Source organism: Apis laboriosa, unplaced genomic scaffold (assembly GCF_014066325.1).
Source record: "Apis laboriosa isolate Shangri-la unplaced genomic scaffold, ASM1406632v1 scaffold64_cov150, whole genome shotgun sequence".
Classification (NCBI taxonomy): domain Eukaryota; kingdom Metazoa; phylum Arthropoda; class Insecta; order Hymenoptera; family Apidae; genus Apis; species Apis laboriosa.
In genome coordinates this window covers 540583-554676 of record NW_025224011.1, presented here as the reverse complement: position 1 = coordinate 554676, position 14094 = coordinate 540583, and the positions used below count along the sequence as shown (strand labels likewise).

The 14094-nt window shown below is 20.0% G+C and overlaps 3 protein-coding genes across 3 annotated transcripts; 2 read left to right on the top strand and 1 right to left on the bottom strand.

Moving 5' to 3' along the window:
• Positions 1-3461: 3461 nt before the first annotated feature.
• LOC122718487 (WD repeat-containing and planar cell polarity effector protein fritz) lies at positions 3462-8750 on the top strand. The gene is made up of 15 exons (XM_043943562.1): positions 3462-3673; positions 3887-4016; positions 4086-4263; positions 4444-4637; positions 4792-4892; positions 4993-5107; positions 5180-5389; positions 5469-5632; positions 5704-5811; positions 5881-6089; positions 6156-6279; positions 6353-6522; positions 6602-8289; positions 8416-8548; positions 8605-8750. The coding sequence occupies exons 1-15, from the start codon at positions 3591-3593 to the stop codon at positions 8691-8693; spliced, it is 3696 nt and encodes a 1231-aa protein (XP_043799497.1). The 5' UTR covers positions 3462-3590; the 3' UTR covers positions 8694-8750.
• A 142-nt stretch (positions 8751-8892) lies between these two features.
• Positions 8893-9867, bottom strand: LOC122718573 (39S ribosomal protein L48, mitochondrial). Its single transcript, XM_043943712.1, has 4 exons — positions 9844-9867; positions 9634-9711; positions 9362-9495; positions 8893-9291 (listed from the first exon to the last, which is right to left on the bottom strand). The coding sequence occupies exons 1-4, from the start codon at positions 9865-9867 to the stop codon at positions 8994-8996; spliced, it is 534 nt and encodes a 177-aa protein (XP_043799647.1). The 3' UTR covers positions 8893-8993.
• Positions 9868-10520: 653 nt separating this feature from the next.
• On the top strand, positions 10521-13379 carry LOC122718536 (conserved oligomeric Golgi complex subunit 8). The gene is made up of 10 exons (XM_043943641.1): positions 10521-10697; positions 10815-10886; positions 10962-11086; positions 11203-11478; positions 11543-11756; positions 11823-11974; positions 12058-12333; positions 12432-12620; positions 12691-12846; positions 13000-13379. The coding sequence occupies exons 1-10, from the start codon at positions 10643-10645 to the stop codon at positions 13303-13305; spliced, it is 1821 nt and encodes a 606-aa protein (XP_043799576.1). The 5' UTR covers positions 10521-10642; the 3' UTR covers positions 13306-13379.
• The last annotated feature ends 715 nt before the right edge of the window (positions 13380-14094 follow it).

Below are 14094 nucleotides of genomic sequence, written 5' to 3'. Positions count from 1 at the left end.
TAAAAAAATCTAAAAGTTAATTTGATTGTTTTAATAATATATTTTTATATTTGCAATTTTCTACAGAACTTTTGATGAAACTTTTCAAAAAAATGAAAATGTTCAACTCTTTCATTTTATTCTAAATTTGTATTAAATTGTGTATTAAAGTTATTGTATTAAAGTTAACTAAATGGTTGTAAATCTTTTGATTAGATTCAGATTTTACTTTGTAAGATATGTATTTATAGTATATATTTATATTTCTATATACTATTTCTGTAATGTTTATCTGCAAATTCATAGAATTGTACTTACTTTTAAAGATATTTTACATTATTTCTTTACAAGATAATAGAATATATTGAAGAAATAATTATACTTTTAGATTACTTATAAATAAAGAATAAATTTTCTAAAAGATATTATAAATCCTTTCCATTTATTAATTATTTAAAATTTAATTTATTAAACAATATTTAATTTCTAAATAATTAAAAATATTTTTATATTTAAAATCTTCGATTATGCTATTTATTATTGAAAAATATAATCTTTTTTTCTTTTAATAATTTTAAAATTTATTCTTGCATAAAAAGTGCATTTTGAAAATACCTGAGTAAAGAAGTATATAATTTAGCTGATATACTATGAAGTTAAATATAATTTTTATAATCAAGCTTATCGTTAGGTCACTAATCCCGTTTATCATCAACAAGAAAAAAAATGCAAAGTGCACATCTGATCATTAATCTTGATGTTTATTCTATAAATGTAATTTATTTTTAAAAAAAAATTTATTAAAAAAAATAAAAAATATTTTTTTGACAAATATAAATCTGTTGTAAAAAAAAAAAGCTAAAATTTTTTCAATCTCTTTGCCATTGATATTGATATGATTTTATGCCTTGACATAAATATTTTTTATTTTCAAAATCATTTAAAGTTTAGAATGCGATGCATAAACAAGTGTAACTTCTGTTTGATTATTTTTTCTTTCTTTTCTCTTGCAAAATAAAATTGTATTGTTTCGTATATCGTATAACTCAACTGAAAAAAATCTATTTCCATTGAAAAAATTGTTGATATTGTACATTTTTTTTTTTGCGTTCAATATATCAATATTTTTCGTTTCAAAGTAAAATTGATAGAAATGCAAAGAATTCACTTTCAAATTAAGATTTGATAATTGAATTTATATTTCAAATTGAAAAAAATTAATTTATAATTAAATTAATTTTAGAAAAAATTATAGATAGATTAGATCTATATATATATATATATATATATAGTAATTATAATTATAGAAATATTTTTTATATATTTTATAAAATATTAAATGATTATAAGGTCTTACGAATGTGATTATAACCAAAATCAAGTATGTAGATATATTCCAATGAATGTACAAAATAAATACAATTAAAACTATATATAAATCCATAGTAACTAAGAATAGTCAATTCTAGAAAGTTTAATTAGCGGAATCGAAACAAGTTTCATCACATACGAAAGTTTATTCATTATACAGTTTCTTCGGTAAATCGATAATGAAAAGCTTATTCATTATACAATTCTTCGATAAATCGAAACTCGCAGAAAATAATATGTATATATGTATAGTATTGTTTCTAATACATTTCATTCAAAACAAAAAATAATTTGTTTTAATTAAGATAATATCTTTATTTTAATAATTAAATCTATCACATTACATTAATTTAAAATAATTTGAAGAAAAAAATTTTGTTTATATGTATATAGAATATCTTTGTTTGCTAATGAAATAACTTATATTATTTTAATTTATATAACTTTAACTTTTTTAAACTTATATAATTTTAATAACTTATATTATTATTTGACATTTATAAAATATTAAAAATTTTTTAAATTTAACCTCAACAAATTTTTTGTTTCGAATAAGGATAATATGCTTTTTTCATTATCGTTTCGTTTATTATAGTAATCTATAATAAGTATCATTAATGGAAATGAATTTTATTACTATTTTGTAATTTTTAATTTTTATATATATAATAATATAATAATAGTATATTTTAAATACGTATGAATATTTCTAATCTATTAAATGAAATCGACTTTTTTGATATATAAAAATATTTATGTAATAATTTTGAAAAATTGATTGTAGAGATCAAAACATATATAAAAATATTAAGTTTAAACAATTTAAACTTATATTAGATTTTTCAATAAAAATATATATATATTCAATACAATATAAATTACATAAGAGTTCCGTAAGATATTTAAAAATGTCATTAAATAATATATATATATATATATATCTAAGAAAATTGTACAACAGTTTAAATATTAGCATGCATATATATATATATATACACATAATCTTAATTAAGATATTCAGATAATAAAAGTTATCCTGAGAATACAAAATGTAATACAAGTACTTACGTGATGTAAACGGTTGCAATCATATGCACACTATATGAATCGAAGTATTATTATGAGACATGTGACATATGGTATATTCGCACGGTTTATTGGATGGTTTATCGGTTTACATATCACTTGTATTAGCAATTACAAAAAAGAAATTATTAATAATACTAATAACTAATAATTCGATTCAGTTTCAGTTTTTCAATTTTTATATATTTTTATATTAATATAGCAGTAAAAAATTATTAATATCATGTATTTTCTTTTTAATTTTATATTCGATTTTAAATTTTGAAAATAACAAACGATTATTATGATTACATTAATAAGATCCTCAATTGATTAAGATATATGTAAGTACTATATGTATATCGTTTTAAACTTAAAAATATTTTCAATGAAAGAAAGAAATTTAAATTTTTTAATGAAAAAGGTAAATATTTTAAGTTTTTATTTATTTCAAATTAATAACCTATATATTAATCCTTTTTTACTTTTGCTTTTTCTTTCTTATTCTAAATTTATATTGTTAGGTCACTTACCTTGAAGATTTTCTTAAAAATATTTATAAAATTTAAATAAATAAAACTGTATTCAAATATTTTTGATTTAAAAAATAAAATATATTAAATATATAAATTTTAAAATTAAAATTTTATTTTTTAAATGAATATTCTATTAAATATATAAATATTTGAAATATATTTATATAAATATTTTAGAATATATTTTATTTTTATCGAAATCTATAAAAAAAATTTTTAAGATTTAGATATTAAAAAATGCTTTAAATGATATTTTATAAAAAAAACAATTTAAAAAATTCGTTTATAATTGTGATTTTTGAACTATTATTGTTATCATGATATTTAAATTTATTTCATTAATAATTAAAATGTTTCAATTTCGTGTAACACTATCATATATAACAATTTATATAACAATATTATAGTTAACTTTATAATTATAATCGAAATGATATACCGATAATATAGTATTCTGTAATAAAATGGTGAAGAACAAGTCCCAATAATCGTAAATAAAATATTAATTTTTTTTATGTTAAATATTATTATATTTAATTCTAATATAATTCAATTTAATTCTTTTAAGCTTAACGTGACGTTTCTTTGTGAATACTTTGATATGAATATTCAATGGTTTTAGAATTGTAGTATTTTATAATGTTTACATTGTTAGGAGAAGTAAACTTATGGACTTTCGACGATAATATCAATATAAAGAGTACAGATTTTGGTGCATTTCGGTAAAATAGATTAATTTATTTGTATTATAAATTATGTTAATAATTAAATATATTAATAAAATTAAATAGAAAATATAATATTATAAAATATTTTTATTATAAGATAATAATTTTATCCATATTTATATAATTATATAATAATTTTTATTATTATTATTTATAATTATCTTTATTATTATTATAATAAAAGCAAATCTCATATTATTATTTTAGATATCACGATAAACGTATTGATCATATACATGAAGAAGGAAAAAAATCTTATTGTCAGAAACGTGGTATGATATATGTCCCAACAAATAAAAAAGGAAATAAATTGAAAGATTCTATTAAATATCTAGAGGTAAAATTGCAATTAAATACTAAAAAATATATATTGTTTTATAATCTTACATTGAATTGATTTTTGTAGGAACAATTAAAGGATAATTCAATTGTATATTGTCAATGGTATAATGATTGTACTTTACAATTAATGTTAAATAATGCATTATTAATACAAATACAAGCTAATATAGACACTGGTGACATTTGTAAAATAACTTTTGATAAATATCTTATAGGAAAATTATTGGATCATATATCAGATGGTAATCATTTATTTTTATATATAATTAATATATTTATATATATTTATATTTATATAATTAAGAAATTATTTATATAATTTTTAAATTTTATATATATATAATTTTAATATTAAAATTATTTTAAAATTATAATTAAGAAACTATTTATTAAGAAACTTTAATTACTATCTATATTTACAGTGATAATCACTAAAAATTATATTCTTTGCACTTATAATGATAATCAAATAACTATTGTACATTTTACAAGATCAAAAAGACATGTTTTTGATAAAATTAATAAACTTGAACCAAAATTGTCTACAATTGATCTATTTGGTCCTAATGGTCGCAGATTGGATAAAAAAGTTCAGACCAATAAATGTGGAGATTTGGTAATTATATTTGTATTAAAAACTGTTGAATTAAAGTAAATTATTTTTCATATATCATAATTAGTAATTTCTATTATTTATTATTTTTTAATTTTAATATGTAATATATAATATTTATATATTATATTAATATGATAAACTGTTACAAATTTAGATATTAATTTGGTGGAAATCTACTATGAATGAAGTTTATCCTTGGAGTCCTGCTGTAAAAGAACATGATCGTGCTAACATACATCTTTATCGTTTAATAGGGTATAAAATTATTTAATTTAATTTTTTAATATTTAATAAACATTTGAATTCTTATTCATAGTAATAAAAATGTTTATAAATAATATATTTTTATTTTTAGAGTAAAATTAGAATTAATTTGTTATATACGTAGTGAATTTGATCCTTTATGTATAATGTTTGATGTATGCAATGATAATATTATTCATTCTGTAGAACAAAAAGTATCGCGAAAGGTAATAGTATTTATTAATAATAATATAATATTAATTTTCCAATTAAGCATTTTACTCATAAATATAATTTAGGGAGAAGTAACTATAGAATGGCGTACATATGAAGTTTCTCAACAAGATAAACTTCAAAGAATAGCAGTAGTATCTATCCCATTACCTACACATACAAGTTGTGTAAAATTTTCACCAACTCAAGAATTGTTGTTATTATGCTGTATAGATGGTTCTATTATAATTTATGATCAAACTAGAGCTACTACTACTAGTGTAAAAGCAGTTTTTGTAAGTTATGAACATATATATAAAATTTAATAACAAAACTAAAAAAATCATTATATCTCTAAATTATCCAATTTTTAAGATACCTACATTGTCATCATGGCATAATGATGGAATAATATTTGTTGTTGGAAATGATAAAGGACAACTTCAACATTTTGACATTGCTTTAAATTGTATTAAAAGTCAAACATTAAGTGAAGAAGCAACACAAGCTAATATTCTTGATTTATCTTCGTATTTTAGGTATTATTTTAATTCTTTTTTTATTAAATTAATAAAAATTGTTGAATAATTTATATTTATTTACATTGTAGAATTCAGCCAGCATTATTGCGTATGGAATGGAATAAAAAAAATGATTTAAATTGTTATATTAATTTATATAATCATGGGAATTCTTTATTGTTAATAATTTTTCAACGGTATGAGTTATAAACATTTCTTATAAAACAAATAACAAATAAAAAAATATTAATATAATATATTAATAGAGGATCTCTTGGTGTTATAAAAATGTTGGAAGGGAATTCTTTCACCGGTGATGTATTAGTCAAAAGATATTTATCTTTATCACAAGTTGAACAAGCAACTTCTTTATTACTAGCTATGAATTGGGATACTCATTCTCGTGCATGTATGCATGCATTAAATCAGATTGTAAATTATTTATTTAAACTACCACTGACAACAGAACGTGAAAGTAAGATATATTTTTACAATTTAGTTATCTTATTTTATATAATGCAAATAATTTATTTTTCTATAGATCTCATACAGAATGCTTTGGGTAGTTTCCATGTACCTATCAAACCAATAAGTCAAGCTATTGAAGAAGAATATGGAGATGAAATAAGAGATTTGACAAGACGTTTTTTCCATCATTTATTAAGGTATTGCATATCTTTATTTTTTAAAAACATAATATAGTCATATAATATATAAAACTAATTTTAAATATTGTAGGTATCATATGTTTGAAAAAGCTTTTAGGCTTGCTATAGATTTAAATGATCATGATCTTTTTATGGATATACATTTTTATGCATTAGTTGTAAATGATACAGCAATGGCAACTGCAGCAAAAGAAAATGCCGAACGTATATTAAGTCGATCAAACAGCTGCAATAGTTCACGTAAGAGTTATATAATTAAATATTTTACAGAAAATTTTATTTTATAAACTATTATACAAAGAAACTCTGAAAATTTCAGATTCTACGTGTTCTAGAGCATCCTGTTCAATTTGTTCTTATTCAATAAGTGATAAAGGAGAAGAATCTTGCAGTGATGAAAGTGAAAATTTTTCAAAAGAAAATCAGACTGATACGAAACAATCGAAAAATCATAATTATAAGAAAGAATCCAATAATCAAATTCCACCTTTACCAGTTCTCCATCCACATCCTCTTCATAAAAATCTGTTATCCACATCATTTACTGATGTATCATCTGATGCAAAAACTGACTGTAATTTAGAAACATCTTTCAACATGCCTAATAGTACTCTTGTCACAACTTCTTTTAATCATTCATCACATCTTTCCCTCTCAAATACATTTCTTACATCAACATCTTTTAACAAACCACTGTATAAAATTCATACAAATTCAATACCAGTATCTACAATGTCTTCTAATTCACAATCTTTCAATAATATTTCTGATGATTTAATGACAACTTCATTTGGAAGTTTATCTTTAAATGAACGAAAAACCGGAATATCTAATCGATTTAATGAAAACTCTGTAGATACTGCATTAAACAAAGTTTTATGTGGTGAAATGCAATTTTCTCTTGATGATGTATCTAATAATGCAACAACAGCAAATTTAATACAAGAAAACAGTTTTATGTCAACTCCTTTTAATAATCCAACATATGAATCAGTTACATCAGATGTTTCTTCTGATTTATTAAGATCTTCATTAGATAATATAGATAATAATATTATGTCTACATCTTTCAGTACAGTTGGTATGGATACTTCAAATTCATATGATAATTCTTTTAATGATTTAGTTACTAAATCTGATTCAAATATTGCTTCATCTCCTCTAAAAAGCATAAGATCATCTGTTATAATGAATGATATTATGTCTAAAGCACTTCCTGATTCTATTGTAATAAATAAATCAACATCTAATTTTCATAACAATCATAGTAATCTTGCCTCTACTTCATTTAATTTTCTTGAAAATCAAGTACAAGATTCTGGCAATAGTAATTTAAAAAATTTTAATAGTGAAGATAATTCTAATATGAAATTACAACAATCTAGTCTAACAAAAAAAGTGGATTTTAATATTCCACCACCACCTTCTTTAACAAATTCATTTACAAATTATTTTCAAGGTCTTCCAAAAAAAAATCTTCGTTTATCTAGGAGTACATCTGGATTAGCAGATATTGATGAGTCTGTTAGAAAATTTTCATTTATTAAAACAAGAAATGTCAATTCATATTTATTACAAAAACAAAATTCAACATCTAATATTTTACAAGATCAATTTAAATATAATAATATTAAATCTTCTAGATATAGATTTAATTATGATTTTGATTGCATTTCACTTCATGGAAGTTGTGATAATATTGATATGCATTCTTCTACTAATAATTTGAGATTAAGTAATTCACAATTTTCTACTCCTTATGGTATACAAAACAAATTTGAAAGACATTCAAAATTAGTATTATCACAAAATGGTACAAATACTAGTGTTAATAAAGAATCTAAGATATCTTCTAACATTCCACCTCTACCTGTTATATCATCTCCTATATCTAATTCTATATCCTGTACTCCCTTTTCTACCTTCACAGATACAACATTAGCAACAAATGAAAAACCAAAGGTTAAATTTTCAGATACAGTGACTCATATATTGGTACCTGGTACGGTAAGTATTATTTATTATATAATAATTATTTACATAATTACATGTATGTAAATAATATATTAAAAATCAATAATATATAATATTTATTTTATTATATATGTGCTTATTCTTTATCAAATTTGATAGGGGCAATCACATAAACAAAAACGTTCTACAATTAGTCAAGTGCATTTAACTGATCCCAAACGTGAGTTAGCAGAAAGCCTTCCATTATGCCTTGGAAATGAAGATTATCTTAAAGATTTTCAACCATTATCAAGTGAGTAATATTGTTTAATAATCATAATATTTTTCAAATATATATATTATTTTTAGAAGAAGAAGATATTAACGATAAAATAAAGGAATCTTCAAGACCAGAAGAAAGTTCAAAAATAAAAGTTGTACACTTTGGTTTATTATAAAAAAAAAGATTAAAATTCAAATATGAAAAAAAAAAATATATACATATATATATATATATAAATAAGACTGTATTTACATATTTTTAAAATTTATAAAAGAATATATATACTTTTGTATTATATATAATTTTTATGCAATAAAAGTTTTTTGAATTCTATTATTAAAATATTTATATCTCATTACATGAATTATGAAATTCATTTGTGTTATTAATTTGCAAAATATTTTGTTTAAATTATAATAAATTATAATTAAACAAGCTATATATTCTTACATAATCAATATTAAATTTTTTATTATTAATCTTTTTTTGTTTTATGTTCTGTCATTTCTTGTAATTCTGTTTTGAGATCAAGCAATTCTTTGTTTGGGATTATACATTTCTTTTTTAGAATTGGATCATATTCATGTATAGATAATGAAACACCTTCAGGTAATGTTGCTTCTAATATCCTAATAAGAATAGGACATAATGTAGATGATATATTTGATATTTGTATATCTCTCTCATAAATTTTTAAATGATATTCAGCATCAATTACTGTACTATTTTTCTTAAATTTTTTTATTTTAAATTCTTTATGAGGAAAAGCAAAACTATAAAAATAAATATGTTACTAAAATAATATTAAATAATTTATTATAAAAAAATTAGAATTAATATTACCTGTCATCAATAGTAATATCAAGTACCTTTGCTATTTTATGAATAAAACTTTGATAACTTTCAAGTAGAGAATATTTATATCCTTTAATTTGTATATTTAAAACAGGATAAATTGGTATTTCATATTCTTTTTTCTATAATAATAAAAATAAATTGATATATCATAAGTATGATATATCAACATAATATCAGCATAATAAATTATATTAAATATAATTATATTATATAATTTATATAAAGTATAACAATATAATAATAATATAAACATTTACCTTTAGATATGGTGGTTCATATATACCATAAAATCTTATTCCTTTGTTAAATAGCGGACATCGATAATATGTTGTAAACTACATATATAATTTCATTTTATTCTCATATAAATTATGATAAATAATATTATATTATATTAATAATATTTTTTATTTAATAATATATATATATATATAACCTTACTTTAATCAAACAATATATACAATTACCTGTTTAAGAACGCTTAATATCATTTTGTATTGAATGAAATTAATATTGAAAAATATCGTTTAATCTTCAATATAGATAATTTTAATTTTTACTATTTATTACAATTAAATTGTATCATAGCTAATAATTAAATACTATATGAATGTAATAATCACATATACATATAATACATATACTGTTAAGTAACATATCTATACATTTAAGAAAAATTTTTACATAAATCGAAATTAAAATATAAATATTGTTTACAAATATGAATTAAATATAATAATAATATTAATACATAATCGTTGCATTTATTCAAAAGATTCAATTTTTATTTTAAATGTTATTTTTTTATTTATTTTAAAAATTAGATTTATATAAAAATATTTAAGTATAAAATTTCAATGTTTTAAAAATTTCTATTTTTAAAATAATTTTATTTTAAATAAATTTATTAATAATATTATTGTAAATATATTTTATTCATGTATTCTTATCAATTATATATTGTTATATTTTATTATTCAATTAATTGACGAAAATTTATTACAATTATCATTGAAATTCTGTCTTTTTTTACAATTCCATTAATATTAATAATTCATTTAAGAATTAAAAATACTAAACTTTTTTTATTGAACTTTCATATCATTGATGCAATGAACAGCCAATAATTGCACTAGTACAATCAAGATATTTTCGTAAGATTAAAACAAGATTTTAGATGTGTAATATGTGTTTATGAAACATGCAATTCATAATAATGATTTAAATATTTTTATGGAATATACAAATGTATTATTTAAATAAAAAATGGATATCGAAACTGAAAATGTTATAAATCTTGTATTTCCAAATGGTATACCAGGTAATATATTTTTGTTTTTTCGTGAAAAATATATTCAATATGTTATAATGTATTTACATTGTTTGTTTGAAATTAATTTTTAATTAAAAATATGTATATATTTGTCTATTCTTATAGAATCATGGAAAGAAAATCCGGATTTTTATCAATATTTATCAAAACTTGGTGGTTATGATGTTGATCAACTTAGTAAGAATTTTTTTCTTATACTCCTTAATTAATTTTTTTATTAAAATCGGAATTTAAGTATTTATATTTTTTTAGATAAAGAACCTAATCATTTAGATGATGAGAAAACATCAGTATTACAAACTACACAAGACTTAGTGTTTGCAAATTATAAAACTTTTGTTCAAACAGCAGAAAGTTCTAGAGAAATATTTAAACAAGTAATATTATAGATTTTAATATTTTTTATATTAATATATTTAAATATTAATATATTTGTAATAAACACATATACATTAAAATACACAATAATAAAAATATGTTATTTAATTTTAAGTTCAATGAAACTGAAAATCGACTTGATGGACTTGTACAAAAAATACCTAAATTTGTGGAAAAGTGCCAATCATTTTGTGATACATCAAAAGACATAAATACACATAGAAGAATAAATAGCTTAACATTAACAAGAAATGCAGAATTACTTGAAGTACTTGAAATGCCTCAATTAATGGAATCTTGTTTAAGGAGTAATCAATATAATGAAGCATTAGAATTATCTCAATATGCACGTCAATTAGGAACTAAACATGGAGATATTCCAATTATATCGGTATGATTTAACATGCTTATAAAATATAAAAAATTCATTTTCATTTTGTTTATTAACAATTTAGTCCATAGTGGCAGAAATTGAAAGTAGTTGGTCTGGTATGGTAGGACAAGTTGTTGGTTCATTAAGGGGAGACTTACCACTTGCAAGATGTCTACAACTTGTTGGATTATTACGATCAATGGATGCTTTTACAGAACCAGAATTACGTATTAAATTTTTACAAGCTCGTGATAGTTGGCTTCAAAGTCTTTTGACTGCTATACCCAAAGATGATTGTAAGTTAATTTTGTATGAAACATTATTAAATAGATAATTTAATAATATTTAATATTTTTATTTAGCTAATCTTCATATCACAAAAACAATAGAATTATCAAGAATATATTTATTTAATATAATAACACAATATAAAGCTATGTTTAATGATGATGAACCAGGAAGAGATCTAACAGTGAATGAATGTGCTATATTTTATCATTGGATTGAAGAAAAGGTATAATGAACATTTATTTATTGATTATATATATGAATATAAAATTATATTTAATATAATTTTATTTTTTTTTTCTTTTTTAGATATCACAATTTTTAATGACTTTAGAACAAGATTTACCTGGTGTGACATCAATAGATTCTATTTTGGGTCAGTGTACATATTTTGGTTTATCATTTGGTAGAGTAGGTGTTGATTTTACTGGTCGAATGTGCGATATATTTGTACGTGTTATCGGAGAAAAATTTGAAACTAGTGTTCGCAAAACTACAAAAAAATTTGAAAAAGATATGGAGTCATTTACATTAATTAATAAAATACAAAAGACAAATGTTAAAATGACTACTACAATTAAATCAGTAAGTAAATATTTGTCTTTATATATATATATACATATATAATATTTTTTTTTTTGCATATTAATAATATGAATAAAAATTACGGATTAATTTTATAGGAAAATCCACCAGAACAATTGGTAGAATTTTATCCTTTAGCTGAATATTGTAATGGTCTTATATCAGCTTTCAATGAAATACGACTTTGTCCACCAATAGCACTTTCTGTTTTTTGTACAAAAATTTTACAGGAATCTTTACAAAACGTAGTAAAATCAATATTAATTTTTTATAAACAAGAACAGCAAGTAAATATATATCTTTAATTTATAATTTAATTAAATAAATCTATATTTGCAATATTATTTTATTTTTCAGGCTTTTGCAGCTCCAGAAAGAGAAAATATGCTCAAATTTATAGAATGTTTAAGTGAACAATTAATTCCTTATGTACAGTATTGTATTCATGCTATTTTTCCTCCAAACCAAAGTGCAATTCATTTAGGAATTTCAGAAAATTTATTACAAACAGAGGTATAAAATAATAATAAGTAATAAAATTTTATAACATAAAATTATATTATAAAATTATATATATATTATTATAATATAATAAAATTATATTACAACATAAAGTATATTAATAATATGCAGATATGAAAAAAAATAAATATATTTTTTTTGCAGGGAATAACATATTTAAGCAGAAATATTATTCTGGAACCTTTGGCTCCTTTATTGCCAATTCAGAAAAATTTACCAATCTCTAATGTACAATCATTAATGTTACATAAAACTTCTGAAATATCGTCATTTGAAAATACAGAGATAGATACAACTTCTTCGCAATTAAAAAAATTGAAAATGCCAGAATCACTCTTAGTTACAGAACAGGAAACTGATTTACAAGAAGAAAAGAAACTTTTATTAACTGAAGATAATAAAATTCTTGCAAATAATTCAAGTGCTGATGGTGAAAATCAAAATAGGTAATTGTTAATTTTTGTTCCTTTATATGTTATTATATACAAAAATCTTGTAAATAAAAACATAATTTTTTAAATGAATTACATGCACATAATACTTATTTCCTTATAAATATAAATTGTTAATAGTAGTTAATATTATTAAATAAGTATTATCTTTTTATTTAATTATATATTTAAATAATAAAATTATAATAATGGGAAATATAAAATTATTAAAATATACCAAATTATTGAAATAAATTTATTTTATTATTTATATAAATTTATGCAAAAAAACAATTATCATATTTTATTAATGTTAACAAAATATTTTTTTGCTATATTTTAATTTTTATATGTACATTGTTATATTATATGTACAATGTTATTATAAAATTATATATAATTGAATTATTTCAAAACATTTTTTTCATTTGTATCTTTTTGAATATTCATTTGTTGTATATCTTAATTTTATTAATTATAATTAAAAAATAATATAATTCTTTTAAAAGATGATTGAATTTGAAAGTTTATTTATAAAGTTTTGAAATGTTCTATTACTTTTCATATATACTATTATTATACTATATTATACACAATAGATTTACTTAATATATTTTTATTTTCTATATCTTAAGAACATTAAGAATTATTTATTTTAATATTATTTTTTTTACATTACTAATTCAGAATAAAATTGTAATCGTTGAAATCAAAATTAAATTTTAAACTGAATAAGACAAGGAAAATAAATACTAAGAAAAAGATAGAGGTAAAGTAAAAATTATGAAATCAGTGCCATCTTCAGAGT